The sequence below is a fragment of the Nyctereutes procyonoides genome, unplaced genomic scaffold, assembly GCF_905146905.1.
Source record: "Nyctereutes procyonoides isolate TBG_1078 unplaced genomic scaffold, NYPRO_anot_genome, whole genome shotgun sequence".
NCBI classification, from domain to species: Eukaryota; Metazoa; Chordata; class Mammalia; order Carnivora; family Canidae; genus Nyctereutes; species Nyctereutes procyonoides.
Window position 1 is genome coordinate 63525687 of NW_026575126.1, and position 19140 is coordinate 63544826.

Consider the following 19140-nt stretch of genomic DNA (forward strand, 5'->3'; position numbering starts at 1 on the left):
GCAAAGAAGGAAGGCAGCAGAGTCCACAGAATTCTGAGAGACTTTGTCAGGACCTCTCCTGATTTCCAAATAACTCACTGCAGGGGTGGATGGGTGGGCAAGAGACATGGTTCAGAATGTTCCAGAATGCCCTGAGACACCTCCCCACCCCCCAGCTGCAGGATGCGCTTTTTCAGAGTGCCACTTGTCCTGCTGGGGGGCAGTCGGAAGCCGACCAAGTGCCTCTGGGCAGAGAAGCTGCCTGGGATGTGGAGTGAGCCTGAGAGCAACCATGGCTGCGCCACGCCCTTCGTCCTAGCGAGTAGGACAAGGGGCATCCCTGGAAGCAGAAGCCACCCCGCAGCGTGGCAGAAGGGACGGAGGATACAGCCTGCACAGCCCGTGGAGGATGGCGACCCAGGTCGTCAGCAAGCATCAGGAGAGACCAGGAGATCCTGGCTCCGGTGCCTGGAGCACGGGACCCAATGCCCAGCGTGAGCCTGGCAATCAGACGGTCCCTCGGGCTCCTTTCCTCTGTTGAATTCAAGTAACATTAAAGGTGGTATTTAAAAACCAAACCAGCACATATCCGTCTCTTTCTAGCCTATTGTAAACTTATGTCTATGTGGCATTTACCTACCTGCCTTCCTTCCTTCCGTCCGGTCCATCTACCCTGCCCTCTGTATACAAATGCAGGGAGGCATGGACACGGTGATATTTACCCAATGCCAACGGCGGTTATCTCTGCACAGAAGGACAGTGGACCCTGTGTGGCAGCTCGAGGCTTTTCTAGCTTTTGCAATAATGTGTTAGATGTGAGGGAAGTGGCCTGAGAGCCAGCGGGCAGGAGGCAGAGGTGCACAAGGCAGAGGTTGGGGGTGTCAGGGCATGGGGACAGAGGGCGGGTTCATTCCAGGATGGTCCAAATGTAAGAGGAGGATTTCCCCCTGAAACACATCCTTGGGGAATGAGGACCCCGCCTTGGGCTTAAGTGCTTACCCAGCATCTCATCCTGCGGGGTTCTCAACACGGCAGCCTGGCTCCTGAGAGCCAGAGCCGGGGGGCCCTTCCGACAGAGCCAGCTAAAACTGTCACCATCGTAGCAGGAGAGCCTCATGTCTCAAATGCTGGGTGTCCCCTGTGGCCCTGGCCTTTGGAAAAATCTCTTGGCGCACACAGCTGTGATTACACTGTGAGAGACGAGTGCCCGCGGCCGGGCAGGAGCCAGCACACCGGGACACAGACGTCCTCACGTCCTCACGCCTGTCCTCAGTGCTTGGGTAGAAGTGTTTCCAGAGGCCAAGGTTTCCTTACGGATCTTTACATGGCTGATGATCGGACAGCATGGGCAAAGTGAGGACGACGTGCATTGGAAACTGTGTCAGGTGACTCACATGGGGTGGTGTAGATGCCGGTGTGAGCTGGCCAAACCCACGAGCGGCTTATTTCATAAGTGGTTGTAAATATGTCCGTAGGACCCAAGAACGCACTACTTACAGACAAGCTGGCGTTGGACAACTTCATCCAAATCTTTCAAAAGTGCCTGTTTGCACATTGGTCACACATTCCCCTTTTGTGTGGTCTTCTCCTTGGAACAACAGAGGTGCCCCATATAGTTCAGCACTGCCTGAGTTTATAGCGTGTGTATGTGTTCGTGAGTTTTTGCATATTCATGTGTGTTTGTGGTGCGTGTTTGTATGCGTGTTTGCGTGTGCATACGTGTGTGCACATGCCCATGTCCATCGGCATGTGTCTGTCCATGGGTGTTTGTACGAGGGGCGGTGTGGCCCGTTCCGTGGGGATGGCTGGTGGCCTTGCTCAGATGTCGCAGCAGAGTGGGGCTCCGGGCAGGAGCCTGGGGCCTGGTGACCAAGTGTAGGGTGAGGAGCATGGAGGGAGACAGGGGTGATGGCCAGGTTTCTGGCTCAGGGAACCCAGAGGCCTGTGATGTTGTCATGGAGACGGCATTGAGGGGCAGGGCGCGGGTTACGGGGCGAAGATCAGTCAAAGCTGGGCCAAGCTGAGTTTGAGGCACCTGAGACACGTAGGTGTAGACATTCATCTCAATCTCCAGGGAGTCCGGGTGTTAGGGACAGGGCCCTGGGGTTGCCCTCACCTGGCAGGCAGGCAGGGGACGGGGCTGGTAGAGCCCAGGGGCTGGGCAGGGTGGAAACTGAGATGAGACATGGGGCAGCAGCCACCACGTCAGTGCTGCTGAGGGGGCCGGCCCTGGCACTGAGCTGGGGAAAGGCAGTCCAGGCAGATGGCGGGGTGAGGCCGTCAGCAGGGATAGCCACTCTGGGGCCCCGACCCCAGCAACCCCCTCCCTCCCTACCCCCTGCAACCAGGAAGGGGAAGGCTGAGGAAGAAGCAGCCAGGCTGGGCTCCTGAATGAAAGCCCTGGGGCCTTGGCACACATTGGACCCTCTCCTTTGAATCCCTGGCAGTTCTGGGGCTTAATTAACGAACAGCTCGGGGCACCCCTCTCTCTCTCCAGAAAGGACTCCATGGAAACGTCCCACAGGCTCCTTAGGCAGGCTCTGGTTAATGGGGCCGCCCCTTGGGGCTGTAACGGCCCCAGCTGGGTTCCCAGCATGTTAATGGAAGGTGCTGGCCAAAGGCCATCCGCTGGCACCCACGCCAGCAACCTGGCCTCCTCCTCATTTATGTTCCCAGCCCAGTAGCAGCGCTGGAAGGAGCCAGGGATTTGGAGTCTGACATTTTTTTTTTCCATATTCCCTGGTGACTTTTGAAGAATCTCACTTTTAAAGTCATCTTGGCCAAGGGCCTGGGGGTAACTTGCAGTCACGAGTGGTAAAGAGGCCACACGGTCCTTGCAGGCCAGACTGGGCACCAGACCAGTGACTCCTGGGAGCCCAGAGCCAGTGGCAGGAACGGGGAGGTTATGTGTGTTGGTGAGGTGTGTAACTGTATGCATACTTGCGTACCATGTGTTTGTCTACACCTGCTGGCCGGGGCCAAGGCTGAGGCTATCCCCCCAACCCTGGAGGCTGCACCTGTGCTGGTGGACCTCAGGCTCTTGGAAGGACCCATGGGGGTGGGCTCAAGGCTGGGAGGTTGTCTGAGGGGCCCTGCCCTCCGCTGCCACAGACTCCATCAGGCCCAAGCAGCTCCCTGACAAAGCAAGAAGCCTTCCCAATGGAGCTATTGGTTAAAGAGACGCATGGTGATGGGGCACGAGGTGGGCTTGGGCAAGCGCTAGAGCCAGCCAACAAGTCCCCAGAGGACTTCAGGCAGATCCCAAGGGACCCGAGGGCCCAGCAAACAGCCACATGTGAACCAAGTCATGGGATACCTTGCTCTGTGCAGCAAACTCCTGGGAAGTGTATTCCCCAGAGATGGGCTCCCTTATGTCACTGGATAGTGGGATTCCTGACAATCATTCCTTCCCTGCTCCTAAAGAAGAATTTGGGGGAATGCAGTGGGCCAGGAGAGAGAAGGGGGTGGGTTGGCGGCGGGGGCCCCCTCCTTCCTGCTGGTCCTCAGTGCCTGAGCCAGTGCAGCCACCCAGGCAAAGGGCTGGAGGCCCAGGAAAGTGACCCACCACTTGGCCCGGCAGGTGTCTGAGTAGCTTCTGGTCCTGCCCCATGGTCTTCCCACCAGCTCCTGCCCCTGCTGCCCTTTTTCCTGAGCTCTCGCCTGCTGGGAGAGAACCAAGGGCTGCAGAGGCCATGGCATGGCCTGGACTCGTTTGTCATCACTTGGCTCCTTCAGAAAAGCCACAGAACAGTCTTTCCCAAGAGACAAGAACAGCATCTTGGATGGCCAGCCCAGGTCAGCCTGCATGCATCCTGGGGGGCATCCCTGGGGCCCCTGGACAGCAGTGCTTCGAGAGGGTGGGCTCCAGCAGGTGCACAGGAGCTGTGGTGATAGCTAGGGCAAAGTGAGTTGTACATGCTCCTGGACTTCCCCTCTGGAGGGCAGGGACCTGGGCCTTTGGGGTGCTCTATGCCTTCCTGCTGGGTCCCTTTCCCTTCTCTGTCTCCCAGGCATCAGCCTAGCTGCCCTAAGGCCCCATGTTGGGACTGGCCCCTAGGTGAGGCCCCTCTCCCACCCTGCCTTGGGCTGCTCTACAGTCCTGGGAACCCCACCCCCACCCCAGCCGCCATGCTCAGGCGCTGTAAGCACGTGGGCACCTGGGGTTCTCCACAGGGCCTGCAAGGTCACAGAGCTGTGGGGTGGGCTGTCCCTCAGAGGGTGTGCGTGATGGATGTTGGCTGAAATCATGGCCTGGAGATGCATCAGTGACCGAGGCAGCTTCCAGACTGTTTGCTTTTAATAGATCAGCAATGCTACACCGAGGTGCACGGACAGACCAGTGTACATATTTATAGTTCCCGGGGGCTGATCCTGCCCTCTGGTCGCGGCGCACAAGCCAACCCGGATGTTGTGCGGAATTGCCCCTTTCTCCCGGGCAGGCCTTGTCCAGGCCCGAGGCAGGGACATCCCTACGACCTGAGCCCCCAGTGCCACTCGCTCCTCAGAGTGAAGAGTTGGCAGAAATGCCCGTGTTTTGTGGGAGGGGCGGGAGGAACTGCATCCGAGCTCGCAGGCCTACGGGCCCAGCCTTCCTCGCCCTCAGGTGCGCACCTGGCCCCTACAGACCCTGAGCTCTGAACCTGGCACCCAGAGAAGGGTGGTCCGGTCACCGTGGAACAGACCCCATGGATGACCCAAGTCAGGGCCAGCAAGGAATTCAGTCAAGTTACCAATCAGTCCAGTGGGAAAATAAAGAGAAAAGAGAATTGACCGGACAGCCCACAGACCAGGCAAAGAGAAGAGACTAAACTAGCCAAGCCTCCTGGCTGAATTCTTCTTAACCCACTGTATGAGCAGAACCTAACAGGGCGGGCCCAGGTGACTTGGGATGGACGTGCTGGGCTAGGGGACCTCACTGCCCAGGGGCGGGGTATGCAGAGCACCTCCTGCCACGTGTCTTGCTGGTGCTGGAGCAGAAGCTTCCTGACCACAGGGACGAGGGCCCACGACCTTCCCCAAGCAGAACCTCGTGCTCCTAAAGAGTGACCTCAGAAGGGCTCCAGTAGGCACTCTGTCCCAGCCAGGGTGAGCTTTCTAGCATCAGCTCTGGGACCCGGGGACGTGGGGCTCTAGAGGCCCTCGGAATCCCACCCAGGCCTGAAGGTCTCCATGTTACCATCAGCAAGGGCTAATCTCATGAAGGGCAAGACTGGGCTTCTGAGTGGAGCTCTGTGCAGTAGAGGCTGGGCTGCGGGCTCCCCACTACTCTTTCCTTGGGGCCGGGGGCAGCTTGACCATGCAGGTCGATGCTACTTCTTGATTACAGTTTGGTATATTTTAAGGCTCAATCTACACAGTGACAAAGATCCCGCCAGACTCCTTCCTGGGCACATCCCGGGGGTGGGGGACAATGAAGAGGAGAGGTCTGCTTGGAGAGGTGCAAGAAGGAGCAGCCTGAGGAGCCCGAGCCCATCTTGGGGCCTTGACGTCTTCGTGTCCTGTCATGGGTTGGGGAGAGCCTGCCCCAAACAAGCCTGTCACATCTCTCTCTTCCAGAAGGTGCGGCCATGGCGTGTCCAGCTTGGCCTACTTACTGGGCAGAGGTGGGAGCACATGGTGCCGGGAGATGTTGGTGGGGAGAAGGAGGTGCTGGCGGCCCAACTCCAGACAGAGCAGCTCCAGACAGAGCAGCTCTTCCCAGCTCAAGGCCAAAGGTGGCCAGGAAGCTGCTCCCCAGAGCATGTGTTTGCAGGGCTCCTGGTGGACCCCATTCCAGGCACAGGCATTGTCCATCTGACCCTGAAAACCAGCCCAGCTGGCCCTTCCCAGAGATTAAGTAGAGGCTTCAGGATTCCTACACAGACAACCAGACAAGTGACAAAACCAAACCAAAGAGAAAAGCCAAAGAAGAGAGCGCTGAGCTGTGGAGCAGGTAGTTCTTTCTTAACGAGATAAATTACTTTCCAATTCTGGTCACTATGTCCCCCGGAACATGCCTCGTCCTACGAACCCTGAGCTCCCCGGCAGAGCCGGCACCATGTGAGGGCCCAGGGCCAGGGCCTAGGGCAGGGAGGCCATCTTCCTTGTGGGCAGAGCTGGAGCAATGACAATCTCGTCTGAATCCTCCGAGCTGCTGTCATCCACTTGTGGAGGCCCCATGGGCTGTGGTTGCTGTTGCAGCCCTAAGGGAGAGGACGGCCCTGCAAGGAACCAGAGGGGGTCGTCACCCAAGCTGCTCAGGGCTGGAGTGTGCCTTGGGCTGCTGCTCTCCAATACCTTGCATCGGACCTGCTCCTGCCGGGACGCCCAAGGTCACACCCAAAGCAGTGAAGGTGGGACAGGCCTTCAGAATCAGTGTCACAGCAGCCACAAAGCCACCTCAGCCTCCAGGCTCAGCTCGGAACATTCTGGCCATTTCCAAAAGGCCAACTCCTGTAAAAGGTGATGGCTGGCCAGCAGTGAGCAAGCTTGAGCGTGGGCAGGGGTTTCTGAGGACCACTTCATGGTGGCACCCTGAGTCTGGGGCCTGGATGGGGCTGCAACCTGAGTGCAGGTGGGGCTGGGGACCACCTGCATGGGTAACAGCCACCTTCCTCATGACATGGGTCCTTGGGCAGGGGAGGCAGGCAGGACCAGGAGGTGCCCAGTGAGTCCTGTGAGCCTTCCAGCCTACCCTCCCCTGCTTTCTACACACACAGCCAATTTCCCAAATCCTCAGTACACGCTGGAAGGGGCACCCCTGATGACTGCCTGCACCCTGAGTGCCAGCTTGTTGGAGGGCGGGGAAGGCGAGGGCAGGGGGTGGGTGGGCAACTGGCTCCACACAGGGCCATGCTCCAACCCGTGGAGGATGCGCAGTCATATGGCGGCCGAATACCACGGTTCATAGTTCACAAGCTCTGATAGGGTAAAAGTTGAGTGGGGATCTTCGGGTCAGACATGGCGTGAAACCCTCAGCTCATGCAGGAGATCCTCCAGGGCCCAGACCCAGCCTCCCACACTCACCAGAGCAGGGCTGCAGGGAGGCTGGCTTCCCTGGCCCCCACGGCCCCAGCACTTCATCCTCTGCTGCCGGCCCCTCCATAGTCTCCCCACTGCTCACGTCACTGTCTTCCTGGCCTGAAACAACACGCACACTCAAAGCACCTGCGGTGCACAAAGCCAACAGCCAACACAGGCAGGGCTCGTCACCTCCTCCACCTGTCTTTCTACCCCGAGGGCTTTGGTTTGGAAAAACTGCTTCCTTTTGCAATTTGCCCTGTCCTAATCGGATTCCATCTGTGCGACCCAAGGGCGCAGCACAGAAAAATCCTCCAGTGCACATGCTCCACACGAGCGCCGCGTGGTGACAGCATGCTGCCCTCACAAATGAGACCTCAAGACTGTGTTTCTTGGTCTAAAGACAGCATCAGATCTCACGCACTCCCCTCCCGCTCATCTCCAGCATCACTGGGAGCAGGAGCTGGCAGCAAGAGAGGTTCTCCAACCAGTGTGAGGGGCCATCAGAATCCCAAGACCTGAAGAAAATGCTCAGGCCGCTCACATTGGGCTCTATCTCACTCATGAGGCCGCAGGCCCTAGACCAGGACCCCACGTCAGCCACTGGGCAGAGCAGGGACTGGGCCTCGCAGCTGGGGTACAGCAGTCCTGCCAGGTCCAGGGATTTCTGCAGCTTTTGGACCGTAATGAGGCAGAGAAGCAAATACAAGCAAAGCTTTGCTCAAAATTAACAAATAGGAAAAGCGCTGGCCTAAGGGAGGGAAATCACACAGCTCCAGTTAGAGCCAAGAATAAAAACCAAAGACACATGAGCCACGAAGCTCCAACTGTGTGGCCCGTTGGTTCCTGGAAGCTGCTACAACTGGCACCAGGGCTGCCTCCTGTGGGCTCGCCTTTCCCAGCAGCCTGGGGGATGAGGGCCAAAGCTGGGGGCACCTCCCTGCTGACAGCCATACTCTGTGCCTGAGTGGTCGCCCCGGGACAAGCCCCCACACGTGCCTGCACACCCCGAGCTTCTGGGGCAGCGGCCGCACTGTTCTTGGAGCCCAGAGGGCCAACTGCCCCTTGCATGGAAATCCAAGACGAAATGAAATTACCAGGAGAAGCAGGGCAGAGTGGCGCGGGCAGCTGGCGGGCGGGTGCCAGAGCGGGTCTCCTCCTCCTGGAAGCTGCAGGGGCGGCTCTCTGACTGGCGGCACTGGGGAAGAGAGAGAGGCTGGCCGCTTGGACTTTACAGACGCCCCTACCAAGGCTTCGGCAGAACCAGCACGGGTGGGTGGCACGGGGCACAGCGCGTCTGCCATCGGCCTCCTGGGCACATGCCAAGGTCAGGAGTCGACGCCTTCTCTCCCATGGTCTCTAGTGCTTGCTGCCGTGCCTGGTGGCACTGGTGAGACCCCAACCTGCGTGGCATCCCCAGCCGCCCCAGCTCATTGGGAACCAGACTGTGAGATCCTGGCTCCACCTGGCTCTCCTTCGGCAGAGAGGAAGCATAGCCTGAAAAGTGATGGGTGGCTGCCTTTCCTGTTGTGTAGACTGGGAAACAGGAACCCAAGCCTCTTGCCCCTGCACCCCAACAGACACTCCCTTGCCTGCTGCAGATCCTGCTCTGCCCGAGTCGACCTAGATGGGGTCTGAGTTTCTGCATCCAGGGCCCCAGCAGGTCTGGCAGGATCGTGGCTATTGAGAATGAGTGTGAGCTGCTGTGGGAAGGGCCTGACAACACTTGCGCCCTCCTAAACACTGAGGTCATGTCGAATTTTTTTTTAAAAGGGCAATGCGTTAGGACAAGAGAGCCGGCTACAAACTGGTGGGAACCAGAATCACACGGTGCCTATGCCCTTCTGCTGGTTTTCCCCAGCACAAGGGAGCCATTCCAGGAAGGCACCCTCCTGAGGGGCAGACCTGGTGGGCTACCCCACCTGCATATGCAGGAGGAGCTCTGCACGGCACATTTGTGATCACGTGACACGTCCTGCCTCCCGTGCCGTGTGCCTGTGCATGGGTGGCCTGGTGGATAGGCAGCTTCCTGCACCATGGCCGTGGCTGGTGTCTCCCAGTGACATGCAACAGAGGGGGGCCTGCCAGTTGGATTTACCTGTGTCTGACCCGTGCCAAGTGTGCCCGGAGGACGGACTGGATGGTGGTGATGGCCTCTTCCTCCCTGGGGTCATCCTGGGCCTGGATGGCACGGCTTGGAACACGTGGTGGTGGGGGGTCCTGCTATGATACCACAGTGGAGAAAAGAGCCATTTAGAAGCCTCTGCCCACCTTCCAGGTGTGGCAGGGCCCCTACCAGGCCCCCAGAGAGTCGTGTGGGTGTGCAGCCCCATTCCAGGTGGCTTATCTCGTCACTAACCATGTGCTCAGCAGGCTCCTGACCCTCAGATCCTAGAGATTCTTAAAATGAATGTCTTGTCATTTTTGCAGAGGAGGGACAGATACAGAAAATGCTTATCTTTATTGTGTTTTTAAACTTCTGCCTTAATTGCAAGACAGGCACACTACCTAATATGTGAGCACCTCAAAGCCATGTGGCCCCTGAATTAAATCCAGCTGAGCCTGCACTACAGGTCCTGGTGCCTGGCCCAGTGTGGCCCTCTACACACAGAGTAAGGTGCCAGGTAGGACACGGACATAGAGATGCCACGCTGCCCTGGATGATGGGGCATGAGATGGTGATCTGGAGAGAGGGCAGTTAGCACCCTGCTGTGTCCCGCTCCCAGGGTTACCTGGCCTGGCGGGCTGGGAGGCCCGGGGGATTCTGAAGCACACGCCTGGCTTGATAGCAGCTTCACCCGTGCTAGGTGTCCCCTGAAAACTGACTGAAGCACCGTAGCCGCCTGGTGGGGAACGAGGAGAGGGAAATGGGTGTTAATCTCCCTGGAAGGTGGCAGGTGCAGAGAATGGGGTGCTGGAGGGGAAAGCTCTATCAGCAGAGAAAACTTTCTCTCTCACTGCTGCATAGCCACAGCCTCTGTGTCTCCTGCCTACTGCCTCATGCAGGAAGAGGCATACCCAGCATCTGAACCCAGGCATCTGTTCAATGCTATCACATTTAGCTGCTCATATTCGTCCATATTCTAAACACAGTTATGTTTCCATATTGGGTAGTTAAGCCCATGCAACCTGCTTTCTATACACCTCTTTCAAAACCAAGTGGGCCAGAGCATGATCTCAAACAGTAGCAAAGGGATTATTTATCCTCTGACCTTAATCTTAAATGATCTCCTCAGACACACACATGGATGCTCTGTTAAGTCTGAGATCACTGTTCTGGATTCCAGGGGCAGCCCTGGCTGGAAACGTCACAGCATGACAAACGGGTTGAGCTCTCATCGCATATTAGGCGAGCGCCACGCGAGCACACTGGGGCCTGATATGTCGCGTGTTTCGAGGTCAAGATGCTTCCAGCATCACGGTAACTAAAAGAAACAGCTTTGCTTTATTGTTATTGGAGGCAGTGAAGGAGATGTCCTGAACTCAGGGTTCAGAGACAAGGCCCAACAAAGCGTGGTGAGAATAAGCAGGTGCATGTATAGACCGACCTGGGGCGGGGCGGGGGGGGGCTTGCTGCATGCAGATGGCCCATAGCGAGGGCTCGTAATGAGCGACACAGGCTGGGGTGACATGACAGCCACCAAAGCACTACAGAAGCCCAGCTCAGCAGCATCCTGCAAGGGTCTTGTCGTCATCCCTTGCCTGGGGAGGTGAGGACAACCAGGCCTGGGGAGACCCCTGAAGACAAGCAGGAGAACACGATAGCACATGCTAACCAGCTAGCTGGCTGGGAAACACTCTATACAGTCCTTTGAGGAATCCCAGATTCACCCATTCACTCACCCATTCATTCCACACAATCTGCTGAATGCCTACCACGTGGTGGGCAACATCCTAGGAACTATGGATACAGTGGTGTGAGGACAGAGGTGGTCCCTGCCTCTGAGGAGCTTACATTGCAATGGGAGACAAGCAATTTAAAAAAAAGTAAAATATCAAAATATCAAGTGGGGATAAAAGTTATGAAGAGAAATAAAGCAGGACATGGGGCTGGAGTAATGGCCGATGTGGGGTATTCAGAGACCGGGTCTCTGAAGAGGTAACATTTCCTGTGTAAAGCAAGGGGGCAAGGCATGTAAGTGTCTAGAGGAAGAGCCTTCTAGGCAGAGGGAGCAGCAAGTGCAAAGGCCTGGTGTCAGGAATAAGGTTCGCATTTCCAAGGAGTGCTGAAGAAGCCTCCAGATTGGCCAGAGAAGAATGAGCAGGGCTGGAGGGGTAGCCAGAGAGTGTGACATGGAGAGTCTTTAGGCAATAGCTTTAGATTTGCTTCTAAGTTTGAGAGCAAGTCATGTACAGTGATGGTGTTATTTATCATTTAAAACATGTCACCCTGGAGGCTGCATAGGGAATAGGCTGAGGGCGGGCAACAGCAGCAGCACGGGGCCGTGTGGGTCTCCAGGGTGGTCTGGGTAGCTGGAGGCTCCCATCAGTTCCTCTGTTGCCTCCAACCTCTGCTTCCAACTGATCACACAGACCTGCTCTCTCCCCAGCAAGCCATGCTCCTGTGCACGCCTGTCTTCTCCCTACGCCTGGGAGCCCCCACACTCCCCAGGCCCTGTGCCTGGCCTTCACAAGAGCCCTAAGGCACACCTGACACCCTGACCTGCAATGACTTGTCTCAACAGCTTTCTGAGTCCTGAGGGCCCACTGGGTTACCAGACCTGAAGTGATGATCAAGAAAAGTATGTTGAAAGAATGATTGATTGAATATATCTGAACATGTGAAGTTATCCCAATATTCATCTGACGTTGGTATCACCCGGGTCTGGTCTGATTTCATGGAAACCAGTGTGTGAGACATCCCACTGTGACTTTGCTCGAGTGCAAGACTATATATTTTGAAACAGATGAAATAAACCTTGCTTACCTCAGCCAGAACAGCCTCTTTTTTCTGAAATAAAGAGATACATTATGAATTAACACGAGGATGAATTTTTCACAATACAGTGTTCATTTCCTGATCCTGTCTCTGCCACAGTCACCACAGATGGAGAAAAGCAGAACTGGGGTACCAGGGCACTCCCCTCATCGAGAGCGCCCTCCTCACCACCTGCAGCCCAGGAAGCTGGGTGCATCCCTGTCCTCAGCTGGCAGTGCTGAGGGAGCCAACAGCCGTATCCAGATGGCCAGCTTTCTTAGGATGAGTCAGCTGCAGACGAGCCAGGTTGGTGTCGCCTGTGGTTCTGGGCCAGCCCATGGCAGCTCTCTGTGAGACATGACTCACAGGCACCACCATGCACACTTGTCTTCAGACCCAAGTGAGGAAGCCCCTTCCCACAGCCAGAGCGGTCCTGACACAGGTGTCCTCTGTGAGGTCATGTCTGCTGAAGAAGCTACAAAAAGGACCCCTATACTGACTCCCAACCCATTGTCAGAAGCACCCAGGGACTGGAGGAACAAAGATTGAGCTACACCCTAGGCTGAGCCAGAACCAGCACAGAGGCCCCAGGAATGTGTATTTTTATAGATGTCAGGGAAGCCCGAGTCCTTCTGGTGTGGAAAGCCCGGGATGATACACGAGCTATAGTGGTCATTGACCAGAGCCAACAAAACATACTTGCCAGATCCTTTTTGATATTAATCAGAGTGCATGGCCCACGGCCATTATAGAAGAGGATTTGACCCTTGATGGGTTAAGGAAAAATGGAGTATGAGGACCAGCAGGATGTAAGATGAATGAATGAATGAATAATAGTAACAATCAGGACTGGCCAAGAAACCACCAAACAGCAGATGAGGATAGCACCAGCAAGGACGTGGGGCGAGCTGCAGAGTGAGGAAGTCTAATGGTGAGCCTGAAAAGTGCAAAAGTGGAGGAGTGGAAATGTGCCATGACTCAAGACAGGCAGAAAAGATGGAACCACATTGCTTGTGGAAATGGACTCTGAGTCAAGGAGGCATGGTGGAGTGTGGCCAGCTGTAGGCCTGTTGATGGCAGAAAGTGTAGCCGGATGTGGGGTGCAGTTGCACTGCCAGGGGGCTCCAGGAAGGCCCAGGGCCTTCCTCCTCATGGCTTCAGACACCATCACACCCTGACATGAGTCTGAGACGTGCAGACCAAGAGGACCTGGGGCTGAGGTCCCAGGACCCCAATTTCCAATCAAGTAGCCTTCTGAATGCTATATTCTCAGATGTAGGCATGTGCGTCTGATGTTTCTGAGTTCTTTTAACACAGAATCCTGAAGAAATGACTTTGCTCACGAGTCAAGAAGTCAGCTGTGCCCCAGCTCCCGGAGGGGCAGGCAGTGGAAGCCAATGTGGGTGACAGGTCCTGCCAAGTTGAAGGGGAGCAGTGAGCTAGGGCACTGCTCTGAGAGCACCTTACATTTTGTCTTTTTAAATTAATTCATTAATTAAATTTGAGTTTTTTAATTAATTTGAGAGGGAAGGGGGCAAAAGGAGAGGGAGGGGTAAAGAGAGAGGCAGAGAGAGAAGTCACACAGGTACCCCACTGAGCGTGGAGCCTGATGTTGAGCTTGATCCCAGAACCAAAGATCATTACCTGAGCCGAAATCATGAGTCAGATGCTCAACCAACTGAGCCACCCAGGCACCCGCATTTGGTCTTTTTAATTAAGGAAAGGTCTGATGAGGACAAAGGTGAGGGGAAAAGCAGCACCCAGACAGACAAGCGGCTCAGTAATGGTGAGCTCTCTCCAGGTCTGGGGTGAGGAGGACGGGGAGCTTGCAATGCCTTCCTGAGCCAGAAGATTAGAGTGAGCTGACAGGAACAAAGGCCCAGGAGTCAGACCTGAGCGCTCCCACTGACCAGATGTGGGACAAGCTGAACAAGAAAAGAAAAAATGACTAATTAATCTAAAAGCCAGAAATGTCCCAGTCCTCAGATAGAGTGGGGGAAGAAGCTTGCTGGCTTCCTGTAGAATGACCACCAGAACAATCCCCTGCTCTGAAGTCAGGGTTTACTTAGTGCTTGATGGGAAACAGGGAAGTTTTGAGCTTGCCTTTTTGGGAGACCATGGAGTGATGCCCTGCTGACCAGCTGATAAGCAAAGCTGCTTTACAGAAGAGTGCCAGCCCCGAAGTCCCCCCATAACTGTGTGACGTGATGGGCTGAGTAAAGGTGTGTGAAGGGCGCAGAGCCGTTGGTGGAAGGTGGGGACCAGAGTGCAAAGAGGTCATTCTTCCCACAGATTTACAAGGTCACTGTCATGAGAAAGGTGTTGCCTGACAATGGCAGAAGCTGGCAGCCGTGACATTACCCTGTGCCTGCGGTCAGACACAGGAACAGGACTCCCTGGTCTCACCTGTGCCTGAAGGGAGATAATGCTCTGGCCCAAAAGGCCTAACCTGAGCGGCATCAAGCTTGCACCCCTGACTTGCTGCTTACAGGGAGGAGACAAGGGCCACCACAGGAACACAATGGGACAGATCCTGGACGTGGGCACCCTGCAGGGGACTGGCCCTCGCTCTTCATAAGGACGTGCAGGAACACTGCAGAGTTCTCACTGGATGTGGGTCAATGCTCAATCTTGACTGGATTGGGGCTGACAACGTTGATCCTTGAGAAGGGATCCTGGGGCATGTGGGGAGATGTGGCTATGAAGGTACGCCAGAGGCCATGAGACACCCTCTGCCTCACTTTGGGGTGTCTGAGGGTGCCTGCTGTGGTCAGCTGGGTGCCCTCATGCTCAGAAGATGCCGAGAATTCACGTTTAAAACTTACTCTCATAAGGTTGTACCAAGAAACGATCCACATAGAAAAGAAATAATGCTGAGTGTTAACTACTGTTGAGGTAGGGGCAAGAATTTGCGTGGTACCTTCCTGAATACATGGAGTTCTTCCAAATATTCTAAATGTTCTATACATTCTCATAACAGAAGTTGTGAAGAAACAGTAGCTTAAGAAACTCTATGGACAACCTTCTGGAACTAAGATCTTATGATATTCAGACACCCAGAGAGCTGCACAGTCTCTGTTGATTCAGCCGGGGAGAAAGGGCCCTGCCATGTTCTACAGCCAGGAGCTCTTTCAGAGCGCAGAGCTCGTCCAAGGAGACGGCCACTCTTACCCCAGAAGCTCAGGAATGGAGCCCCATTCCTCCCTCCACGAGATAGCATGAGGTCTCCTGGGCTCCTCCCCTGTCACCCTGCTTCCCCTGCCCTGGACTCCTTGCCAGTCACCCCACTTCTCCCATCTCAGCCCCCCCCCCCCCCGTCATCTCCCCTGCTTCCTCTGCCCCAGGCTCCTCCCCCATCACCCTATTTCCCCTGCCCTGGGCTCCTCGCTCCACCTCTCCCCAAGCATGAACGCATTCAGCACAGACTCATAGCTCCTTGTCTCCTGGGGTCTGAGACATACATTCTCAGCTTTCATGGGTGGCCTTCCTGTACCCTAACTTATAGGTGGTGTCCCCTGAGGAGCAGCCACTCAAGGCAGGTTCTTCAGAGTCCCAGGAAAATAGACCACAGCCTGAGCTGCTTTCCCCCAGGCAACCCCAGAAGAGGGGCTTCTCTGGGGGTTTGAATTTCCAGTTGTTTCTAGACTGGATCTACCTCACTGTGGAGCCCATGCTCAGCCATGTTTAGGGGGACAGGGCAGAGTTTTCAGAGTGCGGTCAGGGGCTGTACCCAGAGCGGGTCTCCCTTGGAACCAGCCACCCGCCGCTGTGTAGTCAGTGAGCTAACAAAGGCTTCCAGACAAGCCACTGCCCCTCTCCACCTCCAGATGACCCTGTAAGGGTCCCTGTAGGACCTACTTTGGGTCCAGGTGCTGGTCTGCCCCTCACCCCCCACGATATTCTGTCCCACATTTCCATGCACGCCAGCAGCACCGAGCACAGAGCCTGTGCGGCAGAGGGAGCGGACGACAGTGAGGCCGCCCAGGCTCTCACCTGCTGGCAGTATCTCTTCCAGCGGGCCTGCAGGATCCTGGCTGCCGTGTCTCTTTGCCCCTTGGAGCAGGTGGAGGGGGGCCGAGAGAAGCCCTCCTCACTTGGATCTGGCTCATGGTCCTGCTGAGAGAGCCTGCTGGTGGGAAGGGAAGGTCGGGGTTCTTCTGGGGTCTGCAGAAAGGTGCAAAGGACGATTAAGCTGGGCAGGGAAGATGGGTACCAGGTGAGGTGGCAGGATGCTGGCATGATACAGGCTGAGCTCATCAGACTAAATTTTTTAATGTGGAGGAAAAATCTGTACAAAAAAAAAAAAATCTCTGCAGAAACAAGGCACAGCTTTAAGGTGGTTTTCATCCACCTCCCTAAACCCGGTGTGATGGCACTCCCATGAGAGGATGACGGGGTGACACCCCTGTAAATCTGACACGTGGCCCTTCCGAAGCTACAATGTACTTCCTGAGCTCAGTGACACGTGTGTGTTATTGCAAGGTTTACCTGCTTCTCAGGCATCTTGTTTTTGGTCTTTCTTTTACTCTAAAGACCTTTGCAATTGAAGGCAATAGATTTCTAGTTCAGTTTTCACGATGAAAAGAAGCTCCCTGCATGGAGCCTGCTTCTCCCTCTGCCTGTGTCTCTGCCTCTCTCTCTCTCTCTCCTCTCTCTGTGTTTCTCATGAATAAATAAATAAAATCTTAAAAAAAAGAGTCCAAATTTATTATCTGCAATGACATCTCTCAATAAAAATCCACACCCTGGACTATCGTCCTCACCGCTGGGGGCCTATGTTGCTGGAGGACCCCTTTGTGAAGATGGAAACTGGTAAAAACTGACACTGTCTCAGGTCCAAGGAGCCAGGCCCACCACCCACACCCCGGGGCCCTTAGTGGATCAGTCACTGTCACCAGGCCCTCCTGGCATGCCCAGTTACTACCCACCGAGACCCCCAACATCCAGCCGGAGAGGGGCTTATCTTCTCCCTCGGTACCAATATGCCCCCACATCGCTGTTCCTTTGTGGCAACATGACCTCTGTCACTATGTGGCCTGTCCCAATGGGAGCAAGAGAGTCCCATCAGTCACCTAGAGATAAAGGAATACTCACTCCAAAACTCTTGGCAAATAGCTGAAAGGATTTTAAATTTCGATAGAGAAATTCCTTGAGGCAACTGTTAGAAACTGACCCCCTGCCACCCTGATTAAACCTACAACTCATCACCCATGTCCAAACGTGGAGAGCCAAGTCCATTTGGAAATGCATTTCCAGCAGGAAAACCCCAAAGCCTGTTATAAGAATATACATGCCTGTTATAAAAAATTCAGACTACGCTAGAGGTAAATAAAACTGCTCGTGGTCCCACCACACAGAAGCAAGCCATACTTCGGTAATTTGTTCGGATTTTTTTCCAGTGTGAGTTTTTTTTTTTTTTTTTTTCTAATCTCAGGGGATCGCTGCTGTGACCTTCTCTGGAAGAGATAGATTTGTTTCCACCAAACAGTAGGTCACAGGTGGCTTTCTGAGTCAGCCAGTGGAGACCTGTTCCCCACCAGCAGTGGCTGGACAGGGTCCTGCTCTCCCGCTGGCAGATGCACGGCTCACCCGTGGGTCTCCTGTCCATGGCGTTTGCACCACTACTGCCAGGCTACCTACCATCCTTGTCCCTGTGGCTTTGCAGAGGGTACGGCTATTCCCTTGGCCCACTCTTGGCATGAACAGCATGAAACCTGGGGCCCAAGGTAGGCTCCTGCCGATAGTAGGGACATAAAACCTCCAGGTTGAATAAGATGCCTTAGTAAGTCCTGAGTATAACTTTGACACTGGGTAAACCTCGAGAAGCCCCTCTCAGGGGACGTAGAGATGCTGATTAAGGATGTCAACCCTTGAGAAAAAGAATGTTCATCAGGGCTCCCTACCAGTGCAGCCACTGTGTCTCACACTGAGTTAGTGGAGGATCGAAATCCCGAATTGCTGGGACTCACAGGAAAAGTGGCATTCTTGTGGTAAGGTGTGCAGAGAAGTGGGCCTGTGCCCTTGGTGCCAGATCCTCCTGGAGGTCAGCGCGAGGCCTGGGGGGACGAGGTGCCTGCACCAGAGCCACCTTCCTGACCGTGGGGGAACATCAGCGCACGGGCGGAGCCTGGCGCTACAGTGACTCTCCTCTGTCTCCACGTCAACACTCTGAGGAGAGGGATCCCTGGGTGGCGCAGCGGTTTGGCGCCTGCCTTTGGCCCAGGGCGCAATCCTGGAGACCCGGGATCGAATCCCACGTCGGGCTCCCGGTGCATGGAGCCTGCTTCTCCCTCTGCCTGTGTCTCTGCCTCTCTCTCTCTCTCTGTGGCTATCATAAATAAATAAATAAATAAATATTTAAAAAAAAAACCACTCTGAGGAGACAATATAGGAGAAACTTGCTTTGCCTCCCACATGAGTGTCTACAGGAACCCTGAGCGGGTCTCTCTGTAGAGGGAGGGGTCTCCAAGAACCAGATGAATTAAAACAAGCAGAAGAGTTGACGTTTGCTTCTGTTGGGTGCCTCCGAGGGGTCAGGATCACCCAGAGTGGACAAGTCACAGATGGGGGAGCCCTGTTGGCTCAGAGCCCTGTGAGCACCCGCTCGGGAAGAAAAGGGGCCCCTGCCAGTGAGGTGGTCCCCGGAGATACACAAACATAGCTCCACCGCCCACATGCCCCCACCCCAGCAGCCCTGGCCTCACATCTATCCACCCAGAGCAGACAGCGGGCATGGTATGCAGGGGGGCAAGGGGTCCCCTGGAAGGTGACGGTCATGCAGAGCGGCTGGCTTCCTGGACACTGGGACCATGACTCTACAGGACTCAGGACATTAACCAAGGAACTTTGGAGAAACCAGCACAGAAATGCATCCCACAGATAACACAAAAAATATACTTTACTGAACCACAAAAATAGTTTTCGGAAAGGCTCAGGAAGGACTCACATAGTCCGACCCTCACACTTGGCCGGCAGGATATGCCGGCACCAAGGCTGTCACGCAGCCTTCGGGAACTCCAGCGCGTGTGCACCACACGCCTTTCCTTGCCTCCCTGGTAAGCTGCGGCTCATCTCCATTTGCCACCAGAGCTGCACCCATCAGCTTCTGCAGATTCCCGACTGTCAGCACTTCTCTGTTTTTGAAGTACACACCATGTCATGTAGTGTAAGAGCCCTCCCCACGGAGACTCAGAAGACACAAGCCAGCCCAGATTCAAACATCAGAACGTGTCTGTTTCACCCTC

The 19140-nt window shown here is 55.3% G+C and overlaps 1 protein-coding gene across 7 annotated transcripts in view; it reads right to left on the reverse strand.

Moving 5' to 3' along the window:
- Nucleotides 1–4258: 4258 nt before the first annotated feature.
- The window catches only part of IQCE (IQ motif containing E), a 45805-nt gene continuing 30923 nt past the window's right edge, over nt 4259–19140 (reverse strand). For 5 of the 7 annotated variants that reach the window (XM_055340608.1, XM_055340606.1, XM_055340604.1 and 2 more), the window contains 7 exons: nt 15890–16060; nt 11906–11929; nt 9711–9821; nt 9077–9201; nt 8076–8176; nt 6985–7098; nt 4259–6179 (listed from right to left, as the gene is read on the reverse strand). In XM_055340608.1, coding sequence (XP_055196583.1) covers nt 6040–6179; nt 6985–7098; nt 8076–8176; nt 9077–9201; nt 9711–9821; nt 11906–11929; nt 15890–16060 — 786 coding nt within the window. In that variant the 3' untranslated portion in view covers nt 4259–6039. The remainder of the gene's footprint in view (nt 6180–6984; nt 7099–8075; nt 8177–9076; nt 9202–9710; nt 9822–11905; nt 11930–15889; nt 16061–19140) is intronic. The other 2 variants (XM_055340605.1, XM_055340607.1) reach the window with 2 other exon arrangements.